General features: G+C 40.0%; 1 protein-coding gene across 1 annotated transcript in view; it reads right to left on the reverse strand.

The window, feature by feature from the left end:
* Window positions 1-17,733, reverse strand: part of anos1b (anosmin 1b) — a 40,761-nt gene that overhangs the window by 6,406 nt on the left and 16,622 nt on the right. Inside the window, exons 3-9 of the mRNA XM_029500475.1 lie at window positions 11,558-11,620; window positions 10,683-10,890; window positions 8,943-9,127; window positions 6,866-6,995; window positions 3,942-4,035; window positions 3,451-3,694; window positions 450-588 (exon numbers count right to left, since the gene is read on the reverse strand). Of these exons, the coding sequence (XP_029356335.1) occupies window positions 450-588; window positions 3,451-3,694; window positions 3,942-4,035; window positions 6,866-6,995; window positions 8,943-9,127; window positions 10,683-10,890; window positions 11,558-11,620 (1,063 nt within the window). The remainder of the gene's footprint in view (window positions 1-449; window positions 589-3,450; window positions 3,695-3,941; window positions 4,036-6,865; window positions 6,996-8,942; window positions 9,128-10,682; window positions 10,891-11,557; window positions 11,621-17,733) is intronic.

The following is a 17,733-nucleotide window of genomic DNA, read 5'->3' on the forward strand; positions in this document are numbered from 1 at the left end:
TACCTCTAAAAAATACCATTTTCACAAACGTCTTTCATTCAACTATTTTAAAGGTCTATGTGGTCATGGGAATTTTTAGTGCCACAGATTTTTTTGTATCCAATCTCTGCAGGCTTCTTTCCACTAGCTCTGAGATGCATTATCAGCCTTAAATCCAGGTGAATGCTTGGTCTTAAACAAAGTTGCAGAAACATTTTATAGATTATCTAGAGAGGGGCATCTGAGCAGATGGTCTAAACACCTATGTGGATATATTTCAGGTTTTATATTTTAAATTGGTGAAAAAAAGTATCCCTTTAGACAATGTAGTATAGCTCAACAAGCAATGTTTTTTCAAATTACATTGCAACAAGTGCAGTGCACTGTTTACAACGTATTGTAAAATACACCTAAATACAATCTTTAGGCCTTAGCAGGATCAAGATGAAGAAGACATTTTGTTTGCTTACCTGAATAAGTTATTGTTGTAAAAACAGTTTGCGCTCTGGGACTCTTCAGCCGCTTTTGACCCCAGAAGGCTACCGTCTGAACAGACAGGAGGTAGGAGGTAGCAGGCAGCAGACCCTGCAGCCACAACTCACATTGAGCCTGTAACATTAATAAGGGAGAACACGCATTATAGTTACATTTTTAAACAGTAAATGCAGATGAAGAATGTCATAGAATTTTACTGAATGACAATCAAATCGGGCTGATGTACCAGTCCTGCCACCACAGTCACTAACATCACCATCTTCATTGCCTCACTACTGTATTCAACATCGGCCTTGGCGTTGTGTGTACTCCACTTTGTGACTGACAGTGTAGACCTGTTCTGCATTAGCCTGTTGCTTGACTGGCAGCTCGTTAACAGGCTCTCAGACAGTCAGGCCAGTCTGTCTGTGTGGACTTGAGTTAGTCACAACAGAGAGATGGTTGGTTGATAACAAATTTGTGTGTGTGGTTGTGTATACTGAAGACAGAATGGCACAAAAGCAAGTAAAAATTTTTTTCTTGGTGACCTGCAGATAAAATTGGGTTGAAGTGTGTCCATTACTCCAAAGATAGACAAAACATATTGTGTGGACAGCTGTACACGTGTGTGTTTGTGAGGGAGAGAGAGGGAAACCTGGATTTCTATTTCTGCATGTCACTGGACATTATATGGAAGGAGCTGGTGTGTATTTAAAAGCTCTGCTTCACTGGAGGTGTCTTCCATGTTAAAATAAATACCCGATTGACATAATATATGTTTTATACACACTCAGAGAGTATATCATCATGTACTAATGGAGAGTAATAAAACCAACGACTGGGAATGTTATTCTGGTTATGCAGTGTTATTCTGGTTTGTACATACCTGTTGTGATGCTGCTGTCTGTGTATGTGTCTAGATGCAGCTGCAAGTAGGAAACACTAGTTAGGGGGCCTCATTTAAATTCCAGGCCTCCCAGCCATGCGGAACAGAGGACCAGACTACAGATAAATGGCTCCACCAGGCTCAGTCTGGGATTGCCATTACTACATAGGATAGCTAGGCCCATATGACTGTACTTGCATTAAAACTCTGCTGTTCATGTTTTCATTTAGTTATTTTTGTCTTTGACCGAAATTCTTCCTTCAAAGACATGTGGATCTGAAGCTTCAGTATTCTATGCATCTTGTTTGGTCTATTGACTAAATTAATAAATAAAAAAAGTTCTGTTGCTCACAACACATGCAGTCATAACTGTTATGCAAAAGCAGTAATATGTGTTTGCGTTGTTTACTGTGATTATGGGTGTTTTGGTGCTGCTGACTGGTCTTTGCTGCATTGTGAACATCACCGTCACACCTATAATCAGGATAACAAAATCCTCCGTCTCGACTGTTATTGGTGCCTTAAATATAATTTCAAAAGTACATCTAGAAATCTGTTGTATCTATAAAGAATTTAGAAGCTACCTTTTGGGCTTAACAGTGAGGAGGCAGCAATGATTCACTCTATTACTCTCTATAGTTGCCTCAGATGTGATTCATTCTCTCAGTCCCATGTTGTCCTGGCAGCTGCAGGAACCAAACAAATTTTCCTATATCATTCATATTACTCTACCGCTGCACTGATATTTGCAGCCCTGAGAATTGATGCACTCCTGCACTAATGCCTTTGTGTTGGAACTAGCATATAGTCATCACTACACCAGATTCCTCCAAATGCAGGAAAGCCACTCTCTGTTGTCAATCAATTTAAATTATGTTATCTTTTTGCGATCCCGTGAAGCCAGAGTTAATTGCTGCCATAGCACTCTAACAAAGTTATGTCCCATGAAGATAATGTTGTGTATGCCAGAGGACAATATTACATTTTCAGATCCACAAGGAACATATGCACAAAAAAAAAAAAAAAATCTGCAAGGCCACACTAATTGGAAAGTCTGACAAGCAAGTCTAAACCAGATCTAAAATACAGCATGTGCAAAAAAATATGTTGCAAATACATCAGCATGGAACATTACACAATCCCCTTGGCAAACCACAAATCATGTTTCAAAGGTTTTAGAAATGTAAATTCTACGCAAGTATGCACCTTCAACAATTACACCAAACAGCAAGACCACATTTTCTTTTTATCACCTCATTTTAACTCATTACATTAATCCACATCCTTAATTGAAACATCTGGGTAGTTCCTCTATGTCTCCATCTAATTCACATTTGCAGGAATTTTCATTAGACACAGGTGGTTCAGCAGTGCAATCTTTAATTTGAAACAATTTTTAAATGTCTAATATTACAAACCAACGTAAAAGAGAGTGTGAAGTCGAGTGGCTGGTACTCCTGTGGTCTCTTTCTTGTTTCCTGGTGTAATATTCCAGTTCGAACACACAGCAGCCATTCTGATCATATTAAACCAGTGTTTACAGTAGCTCTTTACAGAACCTGTTCAGTTTCTTCTGCAGTGCAGAGGCCTTTAAAGCCAATGCATAATCATAAGCAGAATGCAGAATACAAGGGATATATGCACGTGTTTGTGTGATGTGCATCTGTTTACAGGCCTATTAAATTTCTCAGGTGCAGCTATGGATCTTGTATATTCAGTGTGTATGCATGTGTGCTTGTTTAATGCAGTCATTGTGGGAAATTATTTGAATTTAAAACTAGAAGCAGAGGTGCTTGCTTCAAAAGTGGAGACTTTTCACTTCAAAGGACTGTTTTATGGTGAAATTTCGTTTCAAGCATTCACGCTCCAGTTTTCGTATACATGGTAGAGGTTGTTTCTTAGCTAACTAATTTTTAAGTTTGACAGTGGTATTACATATATCATATATATATAAATATACATATAATATACATACATATAAATTTGCCATGCTCTATTCCACAACAAATGGTCTGAATACTTATTGAGATTAACATTTGGATGACTATGCGTCGATGCATTTAATGACTGTGTTCTTTTATTTAGTTAAGGTATATAAAACATTTTCTTACCCCTTGAGTCAATCTGCTGTTGCTCTCCTTTTTACCCTGCTCTGGTGTGTGTTGTTGCATAGGCTGTTTGTGCATGTTGTTTTGAGCTGTGAGTGTGCGTCCATGTAGTGTGTGTGTGTGTTTATGCATTGTGTGCATGTGTCGAGACATCCAGGTGACTCTGTAGCTGTGGACTGGCAGGTCTCCCTCTCTGGGGGGTTCCCAGCGTAATAAGATTGCCACAGTGACCCCACTTCCTCGTGTTCTAAAGACAGAAAATAGGAAGTCCGAAATCATCATCATGTAAACAAATTCACAGTAATAAAGTTGAAAGAAATGTACCTCCACTGGAACATAGTATTTTTTAGTCCTGTTGATTACATTCTTCCATTTTACTCTCTACATATACAGTGAAACAATGGGCATTTCATAGACACAGACAGAAACGACACAGCTATAGATGATGGCACAAGGTTAGACTCATCTATTTAAACCTATTGTGTCTACTCTACCTTTCTGTGAACTGGAACCCCGGTTCCGAACTCATCCACTCTAAAGTTTGATTGCTCACTCTGATATTCATAGGAGGCTCTGGTGGTGCAGGATCTGCAGAGAGAGAGATGAAGGACAAATACATCAGGGCTATATGGCAGAAATGATCATCAACTTCAGTCATTTTCATCACCATTATCATGATTAAGATATATTCTTGTTTGAACTGTTTAAGAAATTGTGGTTTTGCAATAAATTAAGCGAGAAAATAAAAATCTAAATGGTACATGATTGAATCTGAATGGTTGATTGAATTTGCCTTCCATGGTTTCTGTTGCTGGTGAAATCAACAGTTGCAGATTTAAACATTTTGTCAAACGGTGATCTTGATGTAAAACTGTGAATCATTAGTCTTTAATTAATTAGTGAGTTCATGATTCCTACCAAGAGGAGGCTGTTCATCAGCTTGACTGAATTGACTAATAACCAAATGTTTAATGTGCCACAGCGGAACTACATAAAGAAAGAAGTAATGGAGGGAAAGTCTAATTTCCTGATTCAAGTCTACAAAGCCAGTTAGATTTAAAGCATCAAAGGTGAGTGATACTGGAGAAGCCCGAAGCCTCTGTTTTCAGTAGCTACCATAACACAGACCAAAGGCAACTACCACTCATCATTTTTTGGCTCAAAAATGAAATCCTGGGGTTGCAGTTCTTTCAACACTAGCTCTGTAACTCATTAGACTTAAATCCCAATCCTGAATTTGATTAAAACTACAAAACGTATCCGATTAGAACTACATCCCCCATGCTAGGCCCCCTACAGTCCCTGGGCTGTATTAGACTGCCCCAGATGCAGAGATCAAAGTTAGGACAACATATTAGAGCTGCGACATCTGGCCAGTTTATGTGTGCACATGTGTGGCGTCTCTTTGGAATAAGTACCAAAAATATACATTCATCTCAGACCATTTTTACTCTGTATTTCTTCCTCAATCAGTTTGATTTCAAGGCTATTGTTTCATGAGATGAAGACATCAAGATGAGTTCTCTTTAGCAGACATTCTTTCATAATTACTGTTGGCAGGTTATGTGCAACTCTAACATCTGAATGAACAGCAAAGGAGTTTTCAAACTCAAATCCTCTCTCTGGTTAGCATCAGGTCACAGTGGAGGAGCCTCAATTATTGATGTCATCTGCCAGCTTCTTGATTTGTAACCCCTGACTTCCAGCCCCTGACTAATCACAGTAATGAACTGGAGAAACAAGACTGACTGTGATCAGATGGTACTTGGAATGTTTATGTGTGTGTCTTTAACCTTTAACCCAGGGACTTGAAATACATGTAAGACTGCAAATATTCTCTCTCACTCTCTTTCTCGCTCTCATTCACACACACTGAAGACTGATGAGCCCATGTTGAGCCCATACTCCTGCAGAGAGGCAGTCGGCTCTGCTTTGTGTTAAAAGGGTAAAAACTATCATTTCAGATCTCTAGGGGGCAAGATATGCACAGGACAGTTTCTTGGCAAGCAGCAATTACTTTAAGTCTTCATTTGTAGCCTGTTTTGCAGCAACCGTCTTGGAAACAGAGGGAACAGCTCGCCATCTGACACTAAAAAAATCCACCTATCGGTGCTTCCAACGCAAGAACCTCCAGAAAAAGCCTTTATTCAAAGCTAAGATAATTGGCTGCTGGCTACAGCTTTGATCGAACACAATATAACTTGATTTTTCTTTTCCAAACCTATGACTACAGGGTTGGAGAAGAGCCGATCCACATGCAGATAAAACCCAACCAACCTGCATTATAGAGAGTGTAAAGCAAGGTGATTTTGTCATTCATCATATTTTTTGCTTTCTATTTATATATTTTTATTTCGGTTTGGTTAATCATCTCTGCATCAAGCCAAAAGGCTCTCGTTTCCTCAACTTTTTTTTCTTACATTTTGCTGACGATTGTGACACTGCCTCCCCATGAACACATACATTATGACCTTAATGAGGTAGACAAGCACACATTACTGCCAAGAAAACTCATCTGCAAGCCCCTATGCGTAAAACAGAGAAGTATTACTACAGTATCATATATTACAGAAATAGGACTGCCATTGATCTTCTCATGTAACCCAGCAGGAAAGTGCACAAGCATATTTTCCAAATGTTCAACTTTTCTTGAATATGCTGATGGGGCACCAAGAACTGCCAGAAAATGTTACATTTGCCAAGGAACAGGTTGTAATGTTTATAAAACTCCAATGGAGGAACAGTTGTTGATTTCAATGGAAAATGCTATCTCAGACACGTCCTCATAGTCTTCTCTAAGTGTTCAACTGATAAAGAGCCTTTTTCCAAGGCCGAGTCCAACCTGAAGTCATGATTCACGTATTTGCTTCAGCCAATCCTGGCACAGGATTCCTACCATTCGCCAATCCTGGCTAGCCAAACACCAATAGACCTGAATCTGCTAAGTGTTAGGACCACATGTGTTTGTGTATGTGTGTGCTCCTGACTGTCTTACTCTCACTTTCTCCCTCTCAGCAAGTAAAAACCTGGGGATTTCACTTTGGCACTAAACCAATCGAATAATTAAGTATGAGTATGTGCATGTGTGTATATTCTGTTTCCTGACTGTGTTTTATGGACTGCCTGATAATTTCCCCGCTGTGTGTACCTTATCCATCAACACTGAGTGTAAGAGAGAGAAAGAACAGGGAAGGAGAGGAAGGGCACTGTTCCTGAGTTTCCTCGGGGAGGTGTAATATCTCTTGTAAAAATGACACAAACGGAACCCAGGAATTTGCATTTTGCTCAGTGTCTCATGACAGAATATCAAGATTCAAAGACTTGTCATGGAAACGTACAGGAGAAGTCATTGCCTTCAGTGGGAAATGCTTAACAGCCCCCTGAAGAGAAGTATGCAGCCTGAGTGTATTTATATTACCTTTACTGGAGATGTAGTGTTTGCTTGGTGTTGTGAAGCCTCTGCTGCCATGGCTGTTGATGGCTGCTACTCTGAACTGGTACCAGCGCTGAGGTCTCAGATCCGGCAGAACCGCATCTTCAGATAGGGTCTTGAAATGCAGACATGACATAAAACAATGGTGATAAAAACACATTTTACAGTCTCATAACTTTCTATCACTTCCATCATCATCAGCAGCAAAATGTTTGATATCTGTTAACTGATCATGTGGTAGAATTTTAGCTAAGTAATTAAATTGCTTCATTAAACCATACAAATTTAAAAATAACGCATTGTTGTCATCATCCATTTTTGTTTGTTTTTTGATGGTTATATTGTGTTAATGAATGAATCCTGGCTGCATGCATGCCTCAAAAAACGGTCTGGCACAAACTACCTTAACATTACAATGCCGCACAACGTTTTTACACATTGGTTACAGGCGTTTCACTGAATCAACCTCATTGGTATTAGTGAGGGTAATAAGAGAGACCTCTCTCTGCATAAGGCAGTGTAATTTATGCCCCGCTATAACTGTCCTGTAAAATTCAGTTTTTGCAGGACTGGTATATAAGATACAAAAGACACAAAATTCTATTTTATTAAACCAGGAGCTACAGTATGAGGAGTTAGCTGTCTGACTCTTGCCTTTAGTTTGATGTTCGGTATCACACTAAGATGTTCTTATGTGTGGACTGTATGAGACGGCTTTAGTTTTTGCTGGGTGTACCCAGTGCTAACTGCATGTGCATTACGCATATTCTGTCCTCTCTCAAAAAACCATAATATATCTTCTTTCAAAATATGACGAGGACATGTGTAGTTTTAAACATAATGAATGTCATAAGTTAATCAGCTGGGAAGTCAAATGAATATACTTGAATTGGAATTTCATCTGATAATAGTGAAATTAAACGATTTGCCCAAATTATGGGTGAAACTGCTAAAGATTCACGTTTTGTCTCCCTGACAGCACAAAGGTAATCACTGCTTAAAATCTACTCATCCACAGTCACACACATACATGCACGCGCACACATAAACACACACACACTCACAGACATGAGCTGCCATCTATTTAAGTCCATAATGAGCGTTCAGTCATTCAGAGTCAGCCTGTGGAACGACTGTGGCTGCCTGTGGTTCCTTTTTAAGCTCTGCTTATTTACCTAACCTCACACAGGCACACACACATGGGCGTACGGTGCAGACACACACTTACATACATACGGTTTACCCTGGCAGAATGGTAGACTGGCTGGGGTGGAGAGGTTTAGACAGCAAGGCAGCAGACTGATGAGGTGGAAACAGAGTCTAACATCCATCTCCATAGCTGAGAAATTTCATCATTTGAGGCAAATTAAGAGTTATGATGAAAAGATATGTTACAAACTTTGTGGTGTTGCTTCACCGTTAAAGGTATCACAAAACATTTTTACAACTTCAGTGACTCTTGAACTGCACAAGATGCTGAGCTGGATAGAAATAACCATGTGCTGTCTTGTTGCATTTGTTTGTTTTTCTAGCTCACAGGCAGCCTACATCAAAATCTCCTCAGCCAGCATTTCTTAGTAACGAAGAGAGAATGGATATAACAGGATGATAGCAAATCCTTTAAAATTTTGAAAAGATTTTGTCAAAATTTTGTCAAAATTGCCGTGTGAAGTCTTGAGTAAAGGCTAAAAAAGTTTTCTGAGGTCACACTGAACTAGACCTATGACCATTAAACTGTAATCAGTTCATCCTTGAGACCAAGTGGACATTTGTTCCAGATCTCAAAGTTCTGTCAAGATATCACGTTCACAAGGTCATAAATGTGCTTTGTGAGTTCTGTATGACCTTGACCTTTGACCAGTAAAATCTTTTTCATCCTTTAGGCCAAGTGGATGTTTTTGCCAAAGTTCTGTGACTGCTTGTGTACTGGTGTGCTATTGTATGCATGGAATGGATGGCATAAAAATACAATTCTATATTAGGCAACACACACTAATATCTCAAACTTTCAAATCCTCAATAAAGGCCAGGGATCAAATGAGTGAATCTGCCTGTAAATTACCATGGCCACAGTAGTCCATGGTGTGGCATGGTCTTCGCTGGGGTGGATGCCCACATTCCAGCGAGACTGAAGCATGTAAATCACTGGCTCCACACTGACATTGAACTTAGAGACCCACAGCACCTTCACGTGGCCCTCTGAGTCCTCCACAAAGCTCATCTCTCTGCGAGGCTTCAGTGGAACACCTGCAGAGCCGAACAGAAACAGAATGTTTCAATGGGATTATGAGAAACATAATTTCTTGAGAAATATGTACTAGAGTGTGTCAACACCATCATACTCATAACTAAATGTGTGGAACATATGGTATGGTTTAAAATTCAAGTAAGATCTAGAGTGAATGAAGTTATGCAGGTTATGTGAGCAAACCAAACTCTTTGAGGGAAGAAGAATGATAATGGTATTCTTTCCTGCACCATAACAGGTGCAACGACCAGGAGATGTCAATCATCTAATGTTTGTACAGGCACACAGAACATTCAACCAGCTCAGCTGATTGACACCATCTGTGTCGGTGTACTGCGAATCTGCAGGACTCTAAAGTCAATTACAACCATACATTATAGTTTAGAATTGATTTCCTATCCATCATTATTGACAGACAGGCATCAAATCTTAAATCTTAAATCTTGATTTCAAAATGTCCATCAGGAAGAAGTTGTACAAATTAGGTTATCAAACATACAAAGACAAAAATTTTTAGAGTTAGGGTTAGTTTAATACCAGTGATTTTTAAAGACAGTAGGGACAGAAAAAAAGTAATCACAAAAGTGGGACAGTGGGACTAAACATGAAGATTGCTCAAACAATATTCCTATGTGTTAAATTATCATTATCGTGGTCGAATACTCACCATATAACTGTGCAAAGCTGCTAAGATGGAGACAAACAGTCTGCATGTAATGACCTTTATTACATTAAATTACTTTGATTTGGCACCTTGATGCCTTTTGTCAAAGACTCACAAAAAAGATATAAAAATAGATGTCATGAAAGCCATCCAAAAGGAAAAAAAACAGCTAAACAAACACTGAATTAAAATAAAATGAATTAATAATGAATAATCAAAGTGTATAAAAGCACAAAGCTGTTGATCAACAGGATTCTTTCATTATATGTGCAGTGCATACATATGTATATCCTATATGCAGGTATATGGTATCAATCTATATTATATTTCATAGCTGTGTCTGTTAAATTAAGGCAAGAGAAATGATGTCAAGTTAGGAACAATGTTAGGTTAGGTTAGGACTCAGCAGGCCAAGTGCTATACCTGCTGAGACCATATAAAACACTCACTCGCTCATTTTCTACCACTTATGTGTAAGTGTAAGGGACAAAGAGGGTGTTGCAGCAAATTCCAGCCAACGTTATGGATGAGGGCACACCCTGCACAGGTCACCATTCTGTTGCAAGGCCAACTCTTAGAGATGAACAACCACTCACACTCGCTTTTAACTACTGGCAAGTAGCTGTCACCAGTCTTTGGACTGCTGGAGGAAGCCAGAATACCCTGAGGAAACCCACACAGGCACTGGGAAAACATGCAAACTCTCCCCAAACAGAAAGGCTCCATGCCCGGGAACCGGACGCCTAACCTTCTTGTTGTGAGGCAGCAGTGCTAAACGCTATTCCACCACGCTGCATGCCATATAAAACAATTCAATCTTTTAACATAATCTCAGTTAAAAACCTCACAATCTTATTTTATGAAGCGTATTTACTACTGTTCGTATTTACCTTTGTATAGATTAGCTGGCGCTTGGCAAGTGTGTCCACAGCCATTGAAGCAACACTTTCTTGGAGAGGGACAGTGCTGGTCTGAGGAGCAGCTCTCCACACAAGCTGCAGCGAATCCAGTGGCTCGCTGAGGCGGAGGACAGTCACCCTGTCGTGATGACCTCAGAGAGTTCAGAAACTCCCTGCTTGTCACACATTCTGTATGTTTCTAATAGGGAAACAACAGGGAGGGATAATTATTTTCATTCTGGACACATAACGGAAATAATACATTACATACAAAAAGCATACACGTGGGCCATAAAAACTCACACAGTGGATGTGAAAATGTTTCCTTTGGTAAACTCCTACTGACTCTTTGAAGGCAACCCTTTGGATTTGGTCTGAAAGGGCGCTGCATGTGTACATTTCTGTTTCTGTGCATGTGGCTCCAGATTAGCAAAGTGGAACCACAAGCTTTAGCTGATAGATCTGAAATGCCCTGTGTTCTTAACCAGTCAGGCAGTCAGCCATCAAACCAGTAACAGGCTTCAGCTATTGTGATGAAAAACTAATCTATCAGAAAACCACAGCAGCTGGTTCTGCAAACAATCATTTAAGGCCACACACACACATACACACACATGCACACGTGGATAATACGGGGAAACTGTTGCACACTCTCACATGTATACACTCAAAAGGCATTTATAAGAAAAGCCACCATGTTTACAACACTGATAGATAATTTTGCACAAACATACAGGCTTGCTCTTTCATGACAGACAGTGCACAGATTGAACCCCTCAGTGCCAAAGAAAGCATGCTCATAGCACATATGTGAAACTACCACCAAGGTTGTTATTCATATACATACATGCATGGTCTTATCTTACCTCGCATGACTTTGGCGATGGGACCTTCCTGGTTTCCCACAGTTCTCTGCATGGCTGAAGGCACTACACATTGACACATTGAACACAGTAAGTTTTACAATTTCTTTCTACCTTTTTCACTGCACATGATAAAATATGTGAAAAACTAAAGCCAGCAGCTGGTCATCATACCTTAGAATTTAAATGAGCAGAATTGCTACCCTGGGAGTGTCCAAAGGCAACAAAATTCACCTACCATCACCTCTAAAGCCCACACAGGAACTTTCAGTATTCTTTTTATTATTATTATTATTTCCTTGAACACTGAAGTTATTTGCCTTTCTGTGGGGCAAAGTGTGCCAAACTATTTTTCTTGCACAATATGCTTGCTACCAAGGCTGTGTATTATTCCAAAATTCCAATATCAATAACGATATTTTGACTTTGGTACCGGTTCCAGAACCATCGTTTTTCAATACCAGTTTTATGAAATCTGTCTGAAAAGCTCACATTACACACTATGGTGAAAAAAAAGACTTCAGTTTTATTTTTCAGCTCCTCAACATTTTACATAAAAATCAAGAAATAAACTGAGTGCCTTCAGTTTACGTCCTGAGCCACCGCAGCGCCAGGAAAATATGGGCACACAGAGGAGGCAAGTGGAAATCATGCAATAGATCAGTGCAAATAGTTTTTGGTGCAAAATTAACAGATAGAAGTCAGTATGTACAACTCACTACTGCATACTTAAAACCTTTACATCATTCAGCAGTTCTTAAAAAAAATATATAAATAAATAAATAAAATCAGCAGGTCTGCTTTCTCAGGTCGATACCTGGTTGCATTGATACAGTGAATTGCAAGTACATTTTGGCTCACTGCCATTGATGAGCTTCACCTCTCAGGAATCAAAATTCAGTACCAAACAAGACATTTTTTGATGCTCGATGGTATCGTGGCATTTCGATAGGTGTTGAAAAAGTATCAACTTCAATACCCAGCCCTGCTTGCAACTAAGAATTTTTTTTATTAATGAATTGATTCCTTTCTTGATTTATGGATTTGTCTGTGATGTGATATCATGTATGTATTCCAATTCTCATATAAACCAGCAAATGTTTGGCATTCATGCTTCAAAGTAGGTAAGAAAAGTATTTAATGAATTCTAGTAGTCTATGTGCTAAACTCTTAATGACCGTGACTTTACATTTAACAGACATTTACAAAAGAAGTTTTCGATCCCCCGATCTAAATATATTCAATCGATGTATGTCAGTATATTTCCAAAAATGTGCAGCTATTTCTTTGAATTAAATTTAAGGAAACTCAAAGAACAAATGGTGTACGAAATAGGATACAGGATAATAAGTCAACGGCTGTTTAAGCAGGTAGAGAACCAACAAAAAGCCCTCTCCAGGCTCACACTGCATATACTCATCTGGTTTGCCACCTCAGTGAACTGGTGAGTGATGGCTCTTACCAAATTAAAGCCAGACAACGTATAAAAGCTGCGGTTTCACCCCCAACCTTCTCCCCCTTCCCCTCTCCCTCCCCACCTCTCTCAGTTCCCCAGCAAGCCTGGCTTCAATCAATCCTCCAATTCATTCCATCTCAACGATTCCAGGAGAAAAAACAGAATCGACAAAAACCTATAAAAACTGCTTTACACAAATAAGTAGCTACTGTTGGATGAAAATGACTTCAGCATTGTTTTGAATTTCTTCATTTGCAGGCTGATATCTATGTATTAAAATGACAACTACAAAGGCCTGTGGGTTATCTTGACTCTATCAGACTCAAGACTATATAAACTTTTGTCTCTTGGCTAGAATACAGGGCAAACACTGCACAGTGATTTGATGCTGGGATTCATAAAGCTTCAATGAATCAAAGCCAGTGAGGCCACATGTGCTGGATCTTAACCTGTGGGACATAAAATGGAATCTTGGCTCGGCTCTTTAATGTTCAACAATCTGGTTTACTTCAATTAAAATCACGAAAAAATGTTCGGGCTAAGTTAAACTATTCAATTTAATTGAACTAAATTGAATTGAATTGGAAGCTTTTATAGTCAGTATACAAATAAAAAATGAAATTGCAGGTGCTTCTCCTGAACTCTGCATAATAAGTAATATCACTGATTTAAAGGAAGAAAAGAGAGAGAGAGAAAAAAATAAATCATAAGTAACACTTCCTCCTGTCTTTATCTTTTGCGAATTCAATACTGATGTCCTGAAGGCTTGACATGCGACTGTCAGTTTACCTCTCCACAAAGAACCGAGGTAATAGTAATAGTCTTATTTCTAGAAGCCCATGAACTTTTATATGTCTGCATTTCAGGCTCATTTTATAGACAAAGTAATTCTAAAAATAAATATCCAACAAAAGACACCATCAGCTACAGCATCAGTTCTTGTAACGCTGGTCAAATTCAAACAGTTCCAGGTACATGTAGTAACTACCTCATCATAACATTCACCTGCAGCGCATATCAAACATCCCACACGGACAGAAGCCTTCACAGTGCAGGACAGCGATCATAGTAGCCTTAGCTGGTAAAGTGATTTGGCCCTTTTCAGAAGAGTTAAATGTGTGTTGATGTATGTCGGTTTTGTCGAGACTCCATTTGAGAGTGGTCTTACATACAGTATGAAACAATTCTGACAAGGATCTGTACATCATCCATTTAATATGCAGCCTCAATATGGCCTTGATATTGGTAATGTGATAAAACAGCAAAAATGACTTAATCCTGCCTGAATGTAAGCAGACCACAACCATCATTCTCCATGAAAGAACAAACCAGAAAGCCTTCACAGCCATTTTTGAAGCCTATGTTTTGTCCAAAAAAGACATACTTTCAAAAGAAGCATTACTTTACCCCCCCCCACCCCCCACCTTTCTCCACTGCTTGTTAATGACATATTTCTCAAGGAATCTGGGTATGAGGAGACAGAGATAGTCCAATCCACACACAATCACACACGCATACTATTGTAAGCAGATCCTTGAGTGTGCAATGTTTCTTCGAGGAGCTCTCATGGGTATCTTCACTCGGCCACACGCTGGGTTGAGCTTAAAGTTGCCAAAATCTGCAAAAACACCTTTGCCTCTCTTTCTCACACCAACCAAACAATGTCTTTTTCTGTGGCCACCATACTTGGACTTTCTTGGATCCACACCCAGCCCACGCTGTGCTCATTTCACGTCTCTTGCACTTCCACTTTGATCCGTTACAGACATGTTTAATTTTTCATCCCAGTCCTTTTGTCGTTCCCACCCCCCATCCCTTTCTGTCTTCCTGTTCTTTTTGTCTCCTGTCTTCACCTTATCACTCCTTCTCCAGCTCTACTGTACCCCAACACGCAACTTGGCGCACGCCTTTCCCCACCTCCTTGTGCGCCTCATCTCTCCCTTTAAAAAGATCTCCTCGCCTCCTCTCCTTTCCTCTCGTCTCCAAAACTTTTCCTCCTCTACAGCTTAAACTTCTGTGAAGTACGCAGTTCAGTTCTATTTAAATGGGTATTCATAAGCAATTTAAAGTAAAAATGCCTTGCTAGGCAGACAGTGTGCAGTTTTTTGATTTCCAAATTTCCATCTAGTCTTACTCCTACAGTATGTCCTAAGTCCTTACCTGACATATGTACAAAATATGTCTCCTGCTTTATAAAGGAAATAACCGAACATCAAGCGCCAAGGAAAAGACACCTGCTTTTTCACATGTAGTATCCAATCAGCTTGGATGCATGGAAACAACCATGCAGCCATGCAGGAACCCTGCAGATTAAGGCTCGGAAGCCATGAGCATGACATGACTGCTGGTGCCAGATGGATTACTTTGAGTATTTCTGAAACTGAAACTGCTCTTCATCTGTGATCATTACACACAAAAGTCTTGAGAGCTACAACAAACAGCAGGACATTTCAGTGGCTTCCACTCCTGCCAGGGGTTGTCGGGACATCAGTCCAGGACAATCATGATACTGTAATGTGTCCCTGTTGAATCCAACCAATTATTGTTTGAATGCTACAGTCTGAGTTGTATTGCTGTGCATGTAATGGCTACTTCAGTATAATGACACAGAATACTACATGAGCAAAAGTTTTCATAAACAATGACACTTTCTTGACCTTTTTTCTCTGGGCATTTTTCAAAAGTTACTACGGACCATTTTTGCAGCTGGCCTCCTTCAACAACAGTATGTTGCCTCTCTGCTGCTAATGGATTTAAGCAGAAAAAAAAAAACTCTTGGTATGTATGTGGCACACACCTTACACTCTCAAATATCACATGGATGCTGTAAATCATTTAAAAGTACATGCAGTGTTTTTTGTAAGAGGAGCTGAGAGATGAACAGACACTTTTGGCCTTGAAGGTGACATGATGAGTTATGTGTGGGAGAGAGTGAGAATAGCATACACAGCATGGGCCAGAGGTCAGAGATGTTCCTGTTTAACACACCAACACACTGTAACAACAGAGATGAGACAAATGACTGCCTGTGTGTTTCCAAGTGTGTACAGTTGGCATAGAGGTTCCTCAGATACCTGATATATTAATTACGCACACAGCAGTGTGCGCACACACACACACACACACACACACATATACACACACACACATACACACACACACACACACACACAGGCCTAAACTACTGTTTTATGGCTTCACCTACAGGAAAGAGGAAATAGGAGTGGGAGAGATGGAGGTGAATTGCAGGGTGAGGGGTTCAAACTGGATGGTGGGTGAAAAGAAGTGTCAGTTGAAAAGGAGAGAGGAGATGAAAGATGAGCAGTGAAACAGGTCCAGAAAAAAAGGCCGCGAGAAAAAAGACAAAGCAAGACAGCCACATACCAGATGTGCTCCCTCCTCAGACGCAATCACCAGTTCAGTACATGCTATCTGAAAACTACCTATGTTAATTCCAGCAGGCACTGGATGCTAAAGTAACATCAGTAACAGTTTGGTTCGGAAGCTTTAGAGTTGGACGGATGCTGCATTTGGAATAAAAACAAGACTCTGATTGACATGAAAGCCTATCACTGTGGGTTTTTATTTTTGTTTTGCAAATTTACATTGTGATATTTTGTAGATGGGTTTTGCTCATCACTACAGATTACTTCATATGTCAAGATGGCATCTGCATGAGACATTGATTGACTTGTCAACAAATCCAAAGCCAAAACCATATCAACATCAGTGCACCATGTATTTATTCTGTGTCATTAAATATTGTCTATTCTGTCCTTGGAGATGTGCACATCCCACATTTGAGGGAAGATGCTGAACATCTAGATCATGTGATGCAGCCACAAATGTGCTAGCTCTTATCTATTAATTCGGCTCCAACACACACACTATTCAATCATCCCCCAGCCTGAGGACTGGGTGTCACTGAACCATACCTGAGTTGCAGCTGTTAATAGGTAAATAGCACTTCACAACACGGATGATGCATCCTAGTGCATCCTGGAGATGTTTCTTCAATGCTTAAAGTCTGCCTAGCCAGTGACTCCCAGGAACAGACAAGGTGGAAACCAAGAATAGGTAGGTGACCTGGGGGGGGGGGGGTTACCAATCGGATGGATCTAAGGTTAATAAATCATACAGACAGACTGAGTATGAGAACATTTATTTGCAGAAAACTATGCAAGAACCAACGTGGCCTAAGAATCAATCACGCTAGAATGAAAAGCAAAGAATTCATTGGTCCCCAGCTATCTGACACAACAAGTGGCCAGATTAAGAAGGGAAACACCAAGACCACCTCATACACCATGAACTGCAGGGCCATCAAAATACAGAGCAGAGCGGCACAAGAGACAGGGCAAAGAGAGAGCCAGGAAACAAACAGCCTTCATTTCAACTCCTTCAGCTTTATGAAACGACTGCTTGGTGACAAGCACAGTGGTTGTGTTGAGAGCTTCCTCCAAGACACCTTGACTGGTCCAGTGAGGAAAAAGAGTTAAATCAGAAGGAAGTCTGAAGGAGGTTGAAGAGGTCATCGAGGCAAGCATTAACCACTTCCAGACAATCTCAGTGCTGAGTGTAGGATTGAAGGTTTTTTTCAGCATCATCTCTCAGAGGCTGTTCCTCAGGAACAGCTACATCGGCCTCCCTGGTCCAGAAGGGTGGGATCCCTGGATCCCCCAGCTGTTTGTAACACACAGGTGCAGTCACGCAGATAAGAGAA

This window comes from Echeneis naucrates, chromosome 4, assembly GCF_900963305.1.
Source record: "Echeneis naucrates chromosome 4, fEcheNa1.1, whole genome shotgun sequence".
NCBI lineage: Eukaryota > Metazoa > Chordata > Actinopteri > Carangiformes > Echeneidae > Echeneis > Echeneis naucrates.